The following is an 18,425-nucleotide window of genomic DNA, read 5'->3' as shown; positions in this document are numbered from 1 at the left end:
GATGCCGGGGATAGCAAAAATCTTTTCTTTCTTTTTGCCATTATTTTAATAAAAAAACCACTACCACCACTAACTGTTTAGGAACAAAATTACATATCGTGCTCCGAAGTTTTTCTTCTCTCTTCAAAGATAACAGAGACACGACGCCAAGACGTCGAAAGCAGTGAAAGGCGACGGATGAGGTCGAAAGTGAGCGTTTCCGCTAGGAGGTTCCAGTTGAGCATAAAAAGCGCAAAATTTGATGTCACATTTTAGTTGCAATGTGTTCTCCAAAAAGGCGCATTTTTTGTTTTCTCTACTTGGATCGAGACTACGGTCTATTCCATTTCATTGAACTGAACCGACGCAAGAATCAGCACCTGAATCGCCACGGCTGTTTTTACCGCATTAAATTCCCACTCGAAAAATTTTGTCTTCTCCTGAGCCTTTTGCAGTCTGTGCTGTATGTCATGCAAGTTTACGAATAACATAACTGAGTACGGTTCGCAGGCACTTGGCAGGTAATTGCAGGCTCGAGAGAAACTAGAAACAAACGCTAGAATGTCGATTGCACTAGTACTTTGCACGTGCTGCGTGCTTCCAAGGCCACGGACAGATTATACCTCTTTTCTCCTATAGCTTCAATGGTCACCGATCGCCCCAACAATCGTCGATGGCTTTGTGACGACCAGGGAACCGCCACTAGAGAGGTCAATTTAATGGGCGCGTACATGCACGCAAGACATGGATATAATAGAGCGCTTGTGTCAGTCGTCGTAAGCAGATACGCGGCCTCGGCGTTTCCTGCAGCGACCGCGGGGTCTTACGTGAACAGGTTTCATGACGGTAATTACCAGCGTTTATTTACAACGTTTGTTCTCCATTTCGCTCAAACTTTTTTTGGAGGCAGTGTAAGTAGTCTGCACGCTGGAATTCTGGGTGCTCTTCATACATGCTGCAAGCGCCATTTAAGCCGATTGTTTAAAGGCTATTTAGCATTGCGAAGCATTACTAAACTCTGCATTGTTTTCTGAGTGCAGCATGCCCTCGCTTCTCGTGTGAATGGACAATTTTAAGTTTGGCATTGTCCACGAAAGAGCTTAGAAAGAAAGGAACTCTCTCTGAAGAGTGTTCTTATTACGTAGATATCTGAAAACTGGTAAATCTTGCAGCCGCCGCTGCATGCTTGTCCGCTGATTTTGTTATTTGTTCTCTTTGTCTAGTCCACTTTAGGCAACTCGACGACACTATTCACGAAGAGTCGCTAAGGAGGCACCAAGGCGGATCGGTTTCGAACAAGACAAAACGTTACTTAAAGTTGTCCCACGAGCGCGAAGGAACGCCGACGGTCACAATTTATTAGCACGATAATACGAAGACGTATATAAAAACAGGTGTAAAAACGAACGGTGTCGAAAGAAAAAAAAAACTATTCAGTTAGAGAATAGAAACTAGAAACAAATCCTGCTCCAGACAAGTTTTGCTGCCAGAGCTTTCTTTTAGTCATCTTACTTAATGACTACTATGTTAGTTACGAAACGCCTTCAGCGATGAAGAAAAGTGGCGGCTTAACGGGGGCCGCACACTCGGCTTGCTCGTTTCACAGGACAAGCGGAACGGCACCATCCAGGCTGGGCGGCTGGTTTTAACTGACATTTACAGCCGCGCTTCCTGATGATGCTGACAAACAGCACAACGCTTTAAAGCAGCTCTACGGCAGCAAACACACGCCACAACTACTAAAATGCGCCCACTTGCGCCCTCTCGTGAGCGGACGCAGAAGGCTTTCGTTTTCTTTTTAATGTGTGTAGACATATGGGGAGTGGTTGGAGTTTGATAATGGCTGTGGCTGATATTTTTTTTTTTGTTCATAGCTGGGCAAGAGCGCGCAAGGAGCGACAGGTTAACAGGCAATACGGCACAGTTACAACACCCAACGACTTATACAATTCACAACCCTCCAGTATTGTTAACAAAGAAAGTTAAGCGAAGAACCGCAAAAAGCACCTTTTGGTCACAGTAATCCACTGCAACAGCTATTGTGTCTTCGTGTTCATAATTACGAAATCTCTTCATAACAATCTTTTAAACTGAAAAGCTTAAATCGGTCATCACTTATCACTCATCCATAATGATATGTATGAAAAAAACGCAAAAAAAGCTTAAACGAGTTTAAGAGAGAGCTTTCAGCTAAGTTATTAAGAATGTAAATCTCCTTAAATTGAGGAGCACTTTTGAAAATGTTGATCGGACTAATATGCTTAACGAAGCAAACTCGAACGAAGCCTTTCTTTAATGGATCTTTAAAAAGTACGTATAATGAACTTTTTCTCACAAAAACAGCAAAGCGCAATCTTCGTGCCTGAAGAACGTGGATTATACTAGTGGCCCTGTGAATACAATGGCTAAGAATCATAACTATGTGTGAGAAGCTTATCAAAAAAAGTAAAGCAGATCAGTGATTTGCACACTTTCCAAACATACCGTGGTCATCTGAACAAAGAACTTCAGCTAGGAAAAAAAAACGGTATTTCGCTAATCGACTTGGTTCGGCTGGAGGTGTGACGGACATAATGAAAAAAAGTAAAATCTGTTTTTTCATACTTGTAATGAAATTAATGCTATAAGCCAGGGTGAGGTTGAAATAAACAGTCAGGAAATAAATTCAACGCTTTCATTAACATTTCCAGCGCCCTATGTGTGAATAACGACGTTAGTAATAGTCCACGCAGTTATCATTGAAGCCGTGTTTCTCAACCCCGTTGGATCAAATGAATAATTAGGTGTATTTCAGGAGCTGGATAGCGCTACCTCCTGCTGCTCCGGCGTGGCATTGTGTATTACCGGGACTTCAGGGTTGTTTTGGCTTCCTCATGTGGCGTGGTATATAGTGTGGCTGTCTCTCCACACCATGGGAATGCGGGCCTATATTAGTGGGGTGTGTCTTGATTAGAATAAACAAGATATACCCTATGTAGTTAATAAGAACAGAAAGCTGGGATAGTTGGTGTGGATTCATACATAGCAGCGCAAAAAAAAAAACGCGAACAAAAGCAACCGAGGAGACAACACAAGCGCTGACTATCAGCTGAATTTTTATTCGCAGAAAGGAAGCTTTATAGGCGTAAGAAAAACACGCACAAAAAAACAACAACCGATTTCCACGCGTGCAAAGGAAATCAATGACATTACATTCCTGCGGGATATAAGAACACAACAGCAACAGGAAAACAAAAGCAATCGCATCAGGCCAGCCCCCCGTACTGTCTACTCCCACTCAAGAAACAGCGCACACAAAACAGCACAGCGACAAAACAGCACAGGGGAAAAAACGGCACAGCGACAGAACGGCACAGGGAAAGAACAGGATGGCGACAGAACAGCACAGCGAAAAAACAGCATGCGTCAAAATAACACACCGGACAAAACGGCACAGCGCCAAAACAGCGCAGCGAAAAAAATAGCACAACGGCAGAAGTGCACGGGGAAAAAACAGTACGACTACAAAACAGCACGTCGGAGTACGGTGCAACGCTACTGCAGAGGTGAACTATCATAGCCCTAACCGGAAACGGTAAATCACAACACATGCGGCAGCGGCCTCCGGGGTTAACGAGTGTTCGATTCACAGAATCGATAAGGAACAGGGTAGGGTAATAATCGCGATCTCAAATACTGGCTTTTTTTCTGGCGTGTAATGGAATAAATAACGCTGAAGAAGTTGTTCTGGAAGCATTGATTCTGCGGGTTGACCATCTTGGTGCCGAATTATCGCAAATACGCCCGAAACAGGGCTCTGGGTGTACCAGAAGTTTTCATTGTTCAAAATTTTCGCTGTCGTCAATTGAATCCTGCAACTTTGTTCGGAGGGAGCTACTGGGCCTTCGTACACTCAAAATATCCAGCATGCGATGCTTATTCAAAAAAAAAAAAACAGGATTGCTCGAGCCGACATTTTCAGGTTTTTTGGTGTTTAACGAGTACGCTGCCCATTGGTTGTATGAGGCTGACCGGCGGTTACATTACTACACGAAATGGGCTACACTGCTGACCAGAAAATTCATGCATCAGCGCGTATTTGTTGAGCATAATTTTATCTTGATGCCAGACCATTTTTTTTCACTTCGAAGAGAATTATCTCGAAACATAATTTTCGCCATATTTGACCAAAGCTACTTTTCGCGTTTCGAAGCCGATCTTATTAGGACATCAATTTTCTCTAAATTTCGCTCTTTTGCACAGGAACCACAAGAAACACCTAACACACGCCTAACCTAACAAACACAGGTGGGAGTCTACTGAAGCAGAGTTGTAGAATTAAATCAGGGAATTTCGTTTCACAGGATGTTTATTGCCAAATCGGGATTGCAGATTGGGAGCGTCCAGCAGAAAAAATAACAAGAATAACGAATTAGTAATATGCTATGGTTTGCTTCATTATAAACAGCAAGGAAAGCTGGTCATAATTATATCGATGGGATGGCTCCAGCTCTGATTAGCAGCAGCAGTAGCAGTCGTAGTAGTAGTAGTAGTAGTAGTAGTAGTAGTAGTAGTAGTAGTAGTAGTAGTAGTAGTAGTAGTAGTAGTAGTAGTCGTAGTAGTCGTAGTAGTAGTAATCAGTTTCCCAGATTCGTCTTACATATAATACAGAAAGAAACTAGATCGTTGAAGCCAAGCAAGCAAGGACTACTTAACCACTACTTCTGCCAAATGCACCGTTCAAGCAACGCTGTTACCCATTAGTGCCCAAAGTTGCCGCATGTGGAAACTTTAGCGTCACAAATAAATGAATAAGCAACGCTGTTACTCAATGAACAAGCCTGCCCTGTTTCTTAATGAACCAGCGAAACGAGCACTCGCCAACTCCAAAGGTTGCTGCCGCATGTGTTGCGATTTACCGTTTGCGGTTATAGCTAGCTAGTTCACACCTCCAGCAGCTGCACCGCACTCAGATGTGCTGTTTGATCGTCGTGCTGTATTTCTTCGCGCTCTTCTGTCGTCATGCTGTTTTTCCGTTTGCTGTTTTGTCGCTGTGCCGTTTTGTCTGGTGTGCTGTTCTGCCGCGTGCTGTCTTTTCCCTGTGTTTTGTCGCCATGCTGTTTTTTTGTGCTGTTTTGTCGCTGTGTCGTTTTTTCCCTGTGCTCTTTTGTGCTGTGCTGCTTATTGTCGCTACTTTCAGGCATGCTGTTTTGACGTGTGCTGTTCTTTCGTGTCCATAGAAAAGGAATCTCCTTATCCTGCAGGTTGACCGATGGTGATGCGGCACACGCGTCTGCTTCTTTCTTAATCAAGTAATCTTCTGTCAGCTCCCGGCATACCTTACCACTGTGCCTGAACAAAATACTTGTCCTATCTAGGTGAGGAAAGCAAACTTTGCAACCCCTGTAGTGAAATGCGAGGTTGGATGGCACAGCACATTTCAATGATCTGCGGTGTTTCGCTATAGACGCTCATTGATACATCGACCAGTCTGGCCAATCTAATTCTTACCACATGAAAGCGGAACGCGATTCACAACACCTGTGTCACAAATAGTGAGTCTATTTCCGTGAGCTTTCGTACAATTACTCCTTGCGTGGCCACCACCATATTCAAGCTTTTTGCGCACAGAACCGCACACACCACCTAGCTTATTCTTCGTGGTGAAAATAACGTTCACCCCGTACCTCGCCCCCACTTTCTTTAGACGATGTGAAATCCCGTGACGTAGGGAATTCCTACCATTCGTTTTTCCGCGGCGTTCTCTTTCACGATGACCGCTGGCCTACCTGACCTGGCCAAGATCCTTTTAGTGAAGTCTCCTCGCTCGCTTTTGTCCTCATTTTTTTGCGCTGCTAAGTATTAATACCTCACAAGATAAACAAGATGTCAAGATAAGGAAGATAGGCCTATAGCTGCTTTCGCATATGCCATTCTTACGCAGCTGTTGACACTCGTCTGCCACGCGAAGAGGTCGGTCGAATTGAATGGTCGGCATTTAAGGGGAGTGCTGGGTTTATTAATCATAATCATCAGCCCAGTTGCGTCTACTACGGGAAAAATTCTTGCCCATTCACCTCTAATTGAGCCTACGCACGTTTGTGTGCGCAAAAAGAACGCATTTTGTGGGAAGTTGCGCTCTACGTCACATCCACACTCTTAATTCAACGCATGGTTCAGCGCATGCAAGCAGAAACGCAACAATAAGGGTCACTATGAAAGTGCGGGTAAGGCCTTTATATCTAGCGGGCGTAAATTTGCGCACTAGCCGTGAGACGATGAAAGGAGAGTAATGCATGAGATGAAAAGAAAATACAAATGTACAACTTATGTTTCTTCGCTTAGGTCTCAGCAGAGTATCTAAGGTAAAATTTCCCCACAAGGATATTTCACAATAGATCATATTCAGACTATCAATCAGGTGATAGTGAAATTCGCAGAATATAAACAACCCCTGTATATAGCCTTCATTGATTACGACAAAGCATTCGACTCAGTGGAAACCGCAGCAGTCATACAGGCATTGCGGAATCAGGGTGTAGAAGAGCCTTATGCCAAAATACTGGAAGATATATATAGCAACTGCACAGCTACCATAGTCCTCCATAAAGTCAGCAATAAAATTCTAAAAAGAAAGGGTCTCAGGCAAGGAGATACGATCGCGCCAATGCTATTCACCGCCTGTTTACAGGAAGTATACCGAGGCCTGAATTCGGAACAGTTGTGAATAAGAGTTAATGGAGAATACCTAAATAATGTACGACTCGCTGATGACATTGCCTTGCTGAGTCACTCAGGAGATGAACTGCAAATCGTGATCAATGAGTTAGACACCTAGAGCAGAACGGTGGGTCTAAAAATTAACATGCACAAAAACAAAGTCATGTTCAACAGTCCAGCAAGGGAATCGCAGTTCAATATTGGCGGCGAGGTGCTGGAAGTGGTAAATGAATACGTCTACTTAGGGCAGGTAGTGACATATGATCCGGATCATGAGAGGGAAATAACTAGAAAGATAAGAATGGAGTGGAGCGCATATGGCAGGTTCTCTCAGATCATGAATAGCAGGTTACCAATATCCCTCAAGAGGAAAGTGTACAACAGCTGTATCTTACCGGTACTCACCTACGGAGAAGCAACCAGAAACGTGGAGGCTTACGAAAAGGGTTCAGCTTAAGTTAAGGACAACGCAGCGACCTATGAAAATAAAAATGATAGGTGTAACATTAAGAGATCGGAAGTGGGCAGAGTGGGTGAGGGAACAAACGCAGGTTAGTGACATCCTAGTCGAAATCAAGAGAAGTGGCCTTGGGCAGGGCATGTAATGCGAATGCAAGATAACCGCTGGTCCTTAAGGATAACGGAGTGGATTCTAACAGAAGGCAAGCGTAGCAGGGGGCGGCAGAAGGTTAGGTGGACGGATGAGATTAGGAAGTTTGCAGGCATAGGGTGGGCGCAGCTGGCAAAATACAGGGTTAATTAGAGAGACACGGGAGAGCCCTTTGACCTGCAGTGGGTGTAGTCAGGCTGATGATGATGATGATGGCTTAGGGTGATACATTTGCACTCCCTCTCCCCTCAGCAGAGAAATAATACAGCACTGTAAAACTTGAAAATGAGGAAACTGATGAAACTTGAAAATGATGATGATGCTGCTGATGATGAAGGTTTGTCAGTAAAGACGAGGAAAGGTAGTAAGCGACAAAGTCTTTCTGACGCGCGCTTCCTCCCCGGGCGAAATGAATGGAGTGTTAGTCTTGAGGCCGGCTCTTCTCCGATATGATCTCTTATCTCCTGTTCCATGTTGCTTTGTCGCGTCAGTTCCATGGCTGGTGCGAATGGTTTTGTCCTGAAGAGGCTTTGTGGCCATAACCACAAAGCCACCCGCACTTCCTGGTTCTGTCGCGAACCTGCGGGAGGACGGAAGAGAGAAAGAAAGAAAGAGAGAAGGAAGGAAAAGAAGAAAGGAAGGAAGGAAGAAAGAGAGACGAAAGAAAAAAATAAGGAGAGGAGAAAGAGAGAGAAAGAAAGAAGGAAAGGAAGAAAGAAAGAGAGAGAAAGAAGGAAGAAAGGAAGAAAGAAAGAAAGAAAGAAAGAAGGAAGGAAGGAAAGAAAGAAAGAAAGAAAGAGAGAAAGAAAGAGAGAGAACGAAAGAAATAGAGGAAGAAAGAACGAGAAAGAAAGAGAAAGAAAGAAAGGGTAGACTGGTGAGCCGTTGCATCAGTCAGACACTCGTACTTCGCCGCGGCTTCCTGGATGACAAAACTACTTACTCGCCGACTACTCTAACGGCCGACCTGTATAGCCGTCGGCGGGGCGGGCGTGACAGCCGGTGACGGACGGCGAACGCGACGCAGGCGGCCAGTCAGGAAAGGCAAGGGATTCGAAAGGCGCGACGTCGTAGGCGCGTAGGCGAAGGCGGCGGTCTTCTAATTAGGAGTCACGAAAACAAAAGGCGCCGCACGTTTGCTGCACGCCGTTCCGAGCCACCGCCGCTCGCGTGCCCCTACATGCGCCTCAGGCTCACGCAAGGCGACGCGTCAGAGCCGCACACCGCACACACAGGCCTGCGTGCTATACGTGCCCGTGCGTGCAACTCCATTGGGCCCGCCGCCGAGGCCGCGCGGGACGCTCGTTAGAACCTCGACGCTGCCTGCTCGCGTGCACTACGCAGCAGTCTGGCTGGCTAGCGGGCCGTCTGGGAGCGCGGTCTTTGTCGGAACTCGCGCCGCACGCCTTCTTGTGTCTTTGCTTTGACGCGGGAGCCGCGGGGGAGCTGTAGTAACAGCTGTCCGGCTCCTCGAGGGTACTTGCTCGCTGTTTGCGCAGGGTGACAATTTGATTGTCTCCCCCCCCCCCCCCCCCCCCCCCCCCATCTTTTCTTTTCCCGCGCGAGCAGCCCCGGGCGGCTCGAGCAATTGTGCCACTCTCCCGGACCTGTAAGGGGGCGGGTCTCCATCACCTCGTGGCGTTTTGTCACTGCACAGGTCGCTGTCTTTCGTCCCAGTTCTCCATGGCTGCTGTACGGACGACGAGTGCTTGGACCTGTCAGGCGTCGAGATACGGGATGGCCGGTTGGGTGCGGCTCATACTACCACTGTACAAGAATGCTGGGTGAAATATACGAATGGTGAGGCTGTCTCTCTTTTTTTAAGGGGCTCTGAAAGGGGCTCTATTCAAGTTGCGGTATGGCTGAGATGTTAAAGCACGCCTCTTCACGAATATTGTCCAACAGGAAATTTGCTAATGCGCTTTGTAGAAGCTGAGTTATCTGCAGTCATATTTTGAATTTCAGCGTGTTCGCGCTTTTCCCTCTCCTCTCGTCACTTTTTGCACGCTGGAAGGTCGGCGCTCCTCCGCCGGCCCCACCTCCAGGGGAGAACTTCCTGGCCCGCCGGAGCTACGCGCATTATTGGCCGCGGTCTTGGTAGCTTCTACGATGTGCCGTAGATAGCAGATTATCTTAGAAAACGTGATTCGTAATATCCTCGGGAATTCTCGCCGAGAGTATCCCCAGTGAAAGAAGGCAACATGGGCTGAGCACCTCAAGGTGTGTTGCAATAAATTGATTTCTCACCACAATCTACTCGTGCCGAGTGTAACTTGCCCACATTATCTTTATCTCGTGTCGTTTCGCGCATTGAAGGAGTATAAGTACTTACATTCTCAGCGACTTAACGAATGAATACACGGAGATAATCGCTGTAAAGGTCATATTTTGTGAGCTGAAAGAAAACCTCCACCTTTGATGCCAATGTGAACTACTCGCCGAAATTCCTCAGAATTGTAATAAAAGAGTTCTTGGTTTAGTTAGACACGCAGATTTTACATTGCTTTTCTTATTGGCACGTGCAACAGCATAAAGAGCCCGCCTCATTCTGCAAGAATATCAAAGCAGTCCGTTTCGAAATTCGTGCGGCTGATAGTCCGACTTCTATGAACAGTGTCCACTGCACGCTCAACTGCGCCCTCCGTCATGCAGGCTTCCTCTCTTGTAAAATTCGATCATGGCCGGCCATGAGTGTTGGCTTGCATGTAGTATTTGAGACGGGTAATGTTCTTCAATAACCACAACCTCGGAGGCGTTAAAAACCGGGACTTACTGCTTCAAGTAGGTCTCCCGAGCAATAGCGGCGACGTGTCATCCAATACGCGGGGTTGTCGGTTCCGCACCGGACGCGCATCAGCAGCTTCCTTGTTTTTTCTTACTGCTTGTTTGCAAAGGAAATGACGCCAACTGGTGGCGTAGATTTTTGAACGGTTGACCCGTTTCCTTCCGCGCAATAACAGGGCTACGCTACATACCGTTACCGCCGAGCAGAGAGTTATAAGGAAGTCCCCAGCATGTGAGCCTCAGGATCCTGCATGAAAGCTTGTTCTAGCAAGGGTTATATTTTTACGAGTGAACCCAACAGTCCCTGAGACCTCGTTGTCAAGTTCTGTTGACTGCTGTCGTAAAGGTACTCTGACGAGCCCTTCAACTTCTCCATTCCTATCTGCTCACAGAGTGTGTTACTATAGTGCTTACACTCTGCCGTTGTTTTATCTGTTTCAGCACAACCAGTTGTCATGACTTGAGTATGTCGGGACAGGGCGCAGTGTTCACCTCGGCTTCCTGTAGGTTGCAGTCAAGAAGAATTGACGGAGACGAGTGACTATGGCTCCGGCATCGTCTCAAAAGACGCCTCGACCGTCAGTGGTGAGTTGGGGGCGTTTTTTCACGCTCGCCTACTTGTATCCTAATATGCCGGCTACTAAACGAACTTTTGCTCGATGTAAGTGTGTTGTTTGAGTAAGATACTCGTTATTACGAACTTCACGTTAAAGCGAATTCGGAAGTTACGTTGCTTGTCATCGGGTGAAGGAAATGAACATAGATCTGTCTTTTCTGGCGCTAACTTGCAGACCTTGTTACTTTGGAGGTTCATTCCTAAAATGAGTTCCGATCCCTTTCACCGGGCGTAGCACCAAGTTTTCCAAACGTCATCCTTGAAAGCAACTGTCTTTCACACGGTGACAATCATGTGTTTGATCGGAAAATACGAGGAAAATTAAATGTGCTTCGCGGAAATGAAGCTATTGTAATCAATTAATCGTCTGGGTCATCGGCATCGTTAACTTGTAAACACACCTATCCCGAAAATTTGTGTGATTCATAACCAGAGAAGGGTCCCATTGAGACGTGAAGAGGCTGCCACCAAGGAACACTACAGATTGCACAAAACTTGCCGAAAGGCTACCCTTAATATTAAGGGGCAAAAAAGCTACGGGGCGCTTGAATCACCTTAAGAGAATGCGATGATAGTATATTTCACATTCGTAGCAGCTTCAGTTGCGGCTTCTGTGTGTGTTTGCGTCAATTTCTTTGCAATTGTCGGTCCATCAGTGGCCATATTGAGACTGCTAGCTGTAGTAGCATGTATCCGCTATGCGGTGGCAGTGCCGATATTTGCATATATTACATTTTTTTTCTGATTTTTGATTTCAATTCTATGCCTAGTTTGCTGCCAATAAACTTGATTTCTCGCAATCCGGTGGGCAGGTGGTGGTGACGTCTCCAGCTCATGTGACGTCACTCGACCAATCATTAATTTAATTGCCACCTCCCACTGTGAGCATGTTATGATGTCGCAAGGTCACACGACCTCTCTCGACCCACAAACGAATTTCGTCTTGGACATCGGCGGGGTTTTGGTGTGACGACAGCTCTAATGCTGCCACGCTAAAAAATGTAATTGAAGTAGGTCAGATTTAAATCAGTTTAAATTAGGTCAGCTATGTCTCTTTTCATATGCGACAATATCGTTGACAAGCCATTAACGGAAATTAAAAATATACTCTACCTTTGATTTGAAAGTATGAGCTCAGTTAGCTTGACCGGCATGGCAACTAAACTTGCTGACGCTCATAATTAAGAATTATTTTTAACCGTTGCGCCTGTCCTAATTACCGCCTATTCGCGAATTTCTGCTCGCATGCTCAGTTTGCCCAACCACGTGCGCAACTTTAATTCAACTCTTCCAGGTGTCCGCAAAGTCCGTGCGCAAGAAGAACACGGTGCTTGCGGTCATCGGGACGGTCGGCGTGGCGTCCATTTTTTTCTTCTACTCACGCCAGGACGATTCCTTCTGGCTCAAGCCTGTGATCGTCGCGAAGGAGCTGGCACGTCTAGGACAACCCGGTTACGTCGTTTACACGAACGGCTGCAAGATCCCCGCCTTCGACCCGTTCCACTGGACCGTGGCAAGTCTGTACCGCAAGCAGACCACGTACGTGTGTCCCGGAAAGCCTAGTTTCATACGCCTCGCGGCCAACGTGCCTTTCGTAGATTCCGATGTCCTCTGGGAGCACTACAAACGCAAGCCTCATGACGTGCTGTGCACTTACCAGAAAATAACGCGCGATGAGAACCGGACAGAACCGGATTCGGCGGTGGTGTACCATCCTAGTTCTAAGCTTGTATTCGGCGCACCGCTGTCTACGGATTTTGTGTTTGTGACGTGCTCCGCCTACGGTGTCAAGATTCACGAGGAATTCCTCATGGTGCCTGTGCTGAAAGAGCAGGTGGAACGGCGCTGCAAGCTGGCGGAAGACTCGGCGAGGCCGGAGTTAAACAGCACGAAGGAGCGTTTGAACATAGTGATCGTCGGCTTGGACTCAGTCTCGCGGCTTAACTCCCTCCGTCACCTGAAGAAGACTCGCGAGTTCTTGTTGGATCAAATGGAAGCCATTGAATTTTACGGATACAACAAGGTTGGAGACAACTCGTTTCCGAACCAAGTGCCCTTACTGACCGGGAAGTCGGCCGAGGAAGCCATGGCACAGTGTCCGGAAAAATTCTTCGATAATCTAGATTTCCTGTGGGACAGATACGCCGGCCTGGGCTACCGAACTTTTTTTCTGGAGGAAAGCCCGAAGTACGGACTCTTCAATTACCTTCTCAAGGGATTTAAAGACATTCCGACCGACTACTACTGCCGTCCCATGATTTTTGCCATCGACAACTCAAGATTCAAGAAGTTTATCGGTGGAGGCAAAGGCTGCGTAGGCTCGAAAGTTCAGACAGAAATGTACCTCGACTACTTCAGCTCTCTGGTCGCCTTTCTCGGAAACCGCAGCTACTTTACGTACACATGGATCTCCGATGTGACGCACGACAATTTCAATTCCGCTGGATTCGCGGACGGGCCTTTCCTTCGGACTTTCCTAAGGTTGAATGCCAGCGGCGTCGCGAACAAGTCTGTGATCGTGTTCCTCAGTGACCACGGCATGCGCTACGGCCCCATCCGCCAGACGCTGATTGGCAAGTACGAAGACCGTATGCCCTTTATGTTCTTAGTTCTGCCCCGCGAGTTCCGTCGCAAGTACCCGGATGTCGTCAGGAATCTCAGGATCAACCAGCACCGCCTCATCACGCACTACGACCTGCACGCCACTCTTCTGGAACTTGCCGATTTCCCCAACGATCTCCCACCTGTCAGAACTGACCACGGTATGAGCCTGTTTAGAGAGGTGCCTGAGAATCGGACTTGCAGAGATGCCTTTATCGCGCCGCATTGGTGCTGCTGCCACGACAGCGGCCAGTTCCCGGTCAATGACCCGCTCTCGAAAAAGATGGCCAACTTCGTCCTTCGCACCGTCAATGGCTGGCTTCAGGATGGTGCGCCGGGCAAGTGCATGCGCCTGCAGCTTCGCAGTGTGGTGGACGTGTACGAGGTCACGGTCGATGCGAACAGTGAAGTCCGTTACTTCTGGGTCACCCTCAAGTGTTTCCCGGGAGAGGGTATGCTGGAAGCCACTGTGGCCGTGAACGGAACAGACGTGTTTGCAGCGGAACGCGTAAGCCGCCTCAACTGGCACGGTGCCCAGTCGTCTTGCGTCAAAGACCACCTACTCGAACTTTACTGCTTTTGTAAGCACCAATAATGCACTGGTCTTTAGGGCTCCGATGCCTTGAGCCCTCAGGGCAAGCTTTATGCACGCTTCCCCTGTAAGCTCTCGGGCGGCAGGCGAGTCTCGCAACGCGCTGTTTCCAGTGTTAGTCCTTTGTACAGTTTTTTTATTCATAGGTTCCCGTCGCAGTTCTATTTTTTACCTTCGTCAGGTTATATACGAGGAAGGCACACTGAGGAACGAATACGCCAAGCGGCTATTGTTACCATTTCATACTAGTCAAACTGAACTCCGTGAAAATGCTCTTTACGATGTTAACCGACACGGGGTTCTTGAAAACTCAGAAACGAAGCACATCTATGCCCGAATTTAAGCAAGCAGATTAAAAAAATTGACTATAAGTTTTTAGGTATAGTGTACTCATATACTTGCCGGTGTTCGAAGTGTGGCCACTGGCCGCATATTACGATGTTTTTAAGTGGTTAATAATTTCTCGTATCGCAGTATATTCTTAGTTTGTGCAAAAAGCGGAATAATATTTTTGGACAAATGTCTTCACCGCCGAATAATACTGACAGCGGGAGTTATGTTTGTTCCAATTCAATCGCTTCTATCTGACGCAGCGCCAGACTTCTGGAGCGATAGCTTTCATTGACACAGTCGGTCTTCTGTAACCTTGGATTTCAAGGATATAGTTGAAGATCAAGGGATGCACAGCAAACCTATGTTACTCAACATATCTCGTGACATTGTCGCAGTGTTAAATTACGCAAGAGCCGATTATCCTGCATCTTTCGGGCAGCGTCACCTTTAGAATCCAACGAACCGGTTCTGTGTTGTGAAACGAGAGGGGGCGGGTATTTATGTGTATTGCGTACTATCCAACGCTTTTTGGAGTGCCGAGTAACCCACCTTTCTACATCGCTGTACTATAGCGAACTTACAAAAATGTGATCGTATACTCCGCTTAGCTGTTGTTTGCAAAAGTGAACCTTCTATGTTATTTTTCGCAATTTTAGTAGAACTATATGTTAGCTTGCGCCCAAAGCCGGTTGAGAGTGAGACTAGAACAGTGCTGCAAAAGGGCTTTACAGCATGGTGATTCTATATGCTGAAATCTATGCCGATTCCTTGTGCTGTACATTACAAAAACATTGTGGAGTTTTTGGCACCATCCAACGACTTAGAAACGCTGTTATACTTGCGGATTTTGCGAGTACTTAGATACGAGAATGGCACTGGTCACATTTCTTGCTTGAATTTTTGTGTTCTGGAAAATATGTCGGTGATACCGTACCGCTAGAGTGCAGGATGGCGGGTGACTTTCTTTTTTCCCCTGGTAACTTGTACCTTAATAACAGCGTTCCGCCTCCTCCTGGTGTAACTCCGAGTGCTTTGCTGTTTAAAATGAATTAACTCCCTCATGAGTTATTTGATGGTGCTGCGTTGTCGGGGACATTTACAGTGAGTACTTAAGGTCTTGCTCTATTGTTCAAACGTGATGCATAAGCACTGCAAGCATTCAGACTTTCGAGCTGTGTCTGCTTCACACTACCTTTACATATTCTATTTCGTTGTCATCCACACGTATAACGTTACATAGCCAGCCTCCATTGCCGTCTAATTCAATTTCAACGATGCTGTCGCGTTTTAAAAAGCACACAGAAAGAATGTTAACTGCAGTAGTTTTGCTGAACACAAAGGCAGCTGCGGTTGGGTGTGTGAGTTCTTTTTTTACTCGTCAAAGCCGACCAGTTTGTTTCGCTTGCGCTGCAGCGTTACTGGCGGCGTTATCTGCGAAAGCTATGCCCATTTTGGAGACAATCTATAGACTGTGTCCTCGTCGGTGCTTAAAGCTGCATCCTTGCGCGTATGCAGCCTGCCTGTTAGCTTTTGGCTATCGCCTATACCGTTCTTCACAACGATCACGCTAAGCCCGAAGCCTTCGTCGTTAGCACTAACTCCATGGACAGACGATCTGCAGTATTCGTAAGCACAGCGTGGCTGCACGTACGCGATTTTCAATTTCTCGGAACGTGTTTTTTGTGTGATATAAGCGAGTTTTTGTCTCGTTCCTGCCTTACGCATTGTGCTGGCAGTTCACGGCTTATAAAACCCGGCAGAATATTTTGCTGTTATTTCTTTTTTTTTTACAATTTACATAAGTTATACGCAGATATATTATTTATAGGAACATTTTACACTCTTTTTGTGATGTACTCGTAAAGATGAACGCACCTAACTTTACAGAAAAATGTGTGCAATAAACTGTGCGCAATGCAGAGCACAGGTCATGCTTCTGCACAACGCGCTATTGGTCCGGTTTAGTGTGTCGCGACATCTGTCGGCGGCTTTTGGAGTCAGCGTATATGCGTACTGTCAGTGAACACTCTTTAGTTTATATCGAACTTGGTGTATGACGTCGCTCCTTCGTGCAGCCAACCGTCGCCTGCTGGATGCAAAAAGCATCAATGACTGCGCAGGAAAAAATAGTGCGCTTTGTTTAATAGTTTGGTTTTATGGGTTTCAACGTCCCAAAGCGATTCAGGCTATGAAGGACGTCTTGATAGAGGGCTCCGAATAAGTTCGGCCATCTGGGGTCGTTTAACGTGCACTGACGTCGCACAGCACACGGCCTCTAGAATTTCGCCTCCATCGAAATGCGACAGCCGCAGCCGAAAGACACGCGTCTTTCGTGTCAGCATCCGAGCATCATAACCACTGAGCCACCGCGGCGGTTTTTTCAATAAGTGTCCACACATATAGCGCACTTTTCAATAGTAAACTTTCATATATGCTGATTTTCAGTCCAAATGTCTAAGAATACGGAGTGCAGAAACTTAGGTTCAGTTTTTACGACAACGCGGGAAACGCTGGTTGGGCACTTTCTTGTTAAAAAGAACGCGTAAAAAAAATGCTTGGAGCAGCAGAGGAATGACGTCAGGCCCTCGGAATTTTGGTAAGTAACACAACAAAACAAATGTCATCTTGACTGACAAGCTGCACCTTCAGAAGACACTTGCTGAGCTTCGTTATAAATATGCCTAAGAAGTGTGCTGTATACCGGCTGAAGAAAGGGAGAGAACATCCTGGCTGCTTTCGATAAATACTGGGCGCATATTTTTCAACTCAGTGCTCTCTCTACGCAGTTGTTAGAGGGTACATGCATGGACTCATGCTTCTCTCACTATGCACATTTCTAGTGCGTTATAAAGCCAAGGAGTAAATATACTGACTCCTATAAGCCGGACAGCACTCTTTGCAACCCCTTGTCGAAGATTGCCACTGAAATTCAATGATAGATAATAAAGCTGAAAACATGTTACATCTCCGCACGAACATGCATTCGCATTGGGCCGGTGCCGTAGCTATTGTTTGTTTATCTCTCAGGCGAAATGACACGTCGTCGTTTCGTACCAAGACGCTTGAGAACAAGTTTGCTAATAAGGTGCCACGTTTTGCTGTCTGTATACAGGGTGAACGTGTTTTTTTTTTCAGACATTCTGCTCGGGTTGTGATTTGAAATCAACGTGTGAGAATTAAAAAAAAAGAAGAAAATTTGTGGCTTGTTGGTTTTTGTGTTATTTATTCACTGCTTCGCAGAAAAGGACTGCAATACTGTAGTTTTTCTTCTCGGCTATTTATGGCCGCTCTTTAGATGAGAAGCTGTAGTAACAAAATTAGCTGCGGTTTAACTACTGCTGAGCCTGGTTAGAGAGCGAAAGCTGTGGTGTATCGGGCAACTAGACGCGGCTTGGCGTCTGTATACGTTGATTGCGTTCCGCACACTGGATAGGCAGCGCGCCCACCCTGCCACCCTGGCAGGTGGCAGTTAAATTAATGGTTGATCGCGAGAGGTTGCTCACCCTATGAACGCTGCGGTAGGGTGCCTCAATGCCAGCGCCGGAGTGGAGACAACTTAAGCGACGCCGCCATATTGAATCACAACTGGCCTCTACCATGTACCGCGAAATGCTCGACTGGTAGCCCAGTGTGGCTCTCGCTGCAAAAGGCCGTTCAAGTTAAAGCACATTTAAGCGCGCCGAGAGCATGAACGGCGCCGTTTCAAACGCTAGCGCCGCTTATCCCGTGTGATTCAATATGGCGGCGCCGCTGAAGTTGTCTCCACCCCGGCGCTGGAATTGAGGCACCCTACGCTGCGGTCTATTCTACCGCCCTCCACCGGAGAATCGAAAGGTCAGACGTCGAAGGTCAAGTGGTGCGACATGCGGTGGACCACATATGGTAAGGCCTACAGCCACACTTGACATCTGGCTCACTTGAAGGTCAACCGGCAATGCACGGCGAAATAGGTTTTAACTAGCGTAGTGAAGCTTTCGCTTCAAAAAGAAAAGGGTAAGTAAAACATTGCTTTTTCAACATTTCGGTGCACTTGTGTAATGTCAGAGCCTAAAGTTTTCGTTTTAGAACGTCAGTCCTTATTAGCTCATTTCTCAGCTTCGCGCCGTCGTCGCCGTCCGCAGCGCCACCTGCCTCGTTTAGCAATGGGCGAAGTGAAAAAGAGGAAATCACTCACTCCACTTTTAGGAGGGAGCCGGCACCTCCTTCTTCCT

The 18,425-nt window shown here is 46.7% G+C and overlaps 1 protein-coding gene across 5 annotated transcripts in view; it reads left to right on the top strand.

Moving 5' to 3' along the window:
* Nucleotides 1–17,417, top strand: part of LOC144120692 (uncharacterized) — a 29,876-nt gene extending 12,459 nt beyond the window's left edge. Inside the window, exons 1-4 of one of the 5 annotated variants that reach the window (XM_077653336.1) lie at nucleotides 5,199–5,270; nucleotides 8,946–9,088; nucleotides 10,514–10,657; nucleotides 11,983–17,417. In XM_077653336.1, coding sequence (XP_077509462.1) covers nucleotides 10,616–10,657; nucleotides 11,983–13,884 — 1,944 coding nt within the window. In that variant the 5' untranslated portion in view covers nucleotides 5,199–5,270; nucleotides 8,946–9,088; nucleotides 10,514–10,615 and the 3' untranslated portion in view covers nucleotides 13,885–17,417. Of the gene's footprint in view, nucleotides 1–5,198; nucleotides 5,271–8,619; nucleotides 8,898–8,945; nucleotides 9,089–10,299; nucleotides 10,419–10,513; nucleotides 10,658–11,982 lie in introns of those variants that run through there. The other 4 variants (XM_077653335.1, XM_077653337.1, XM_077653334.1 and 1 more) reach the window with 4 other exon arrangements.
* Nucleotides 17,418–18,425: the final 1,008 nt, after the last annotated feature.

The sequence above is a fragment of the Amblyomma americanum genome, chromosome 2 (genome assembly GCF_052857255.1).
Source record: "Amblyomma americanum isolate KBUSLIRL-KWMA chromosome 2, ASM5285725v1, whole genome shotgun sequence".
Lineage (NCBI taxonomy): Eukaryota > Metazoa > Arthropoda > Arachnida > Ixodida > Ixodidae > Amblyomma > Amblyomma americanum.
This window is presented reverse-complemented; position numbering and strand designations above follow the sequence as displayed.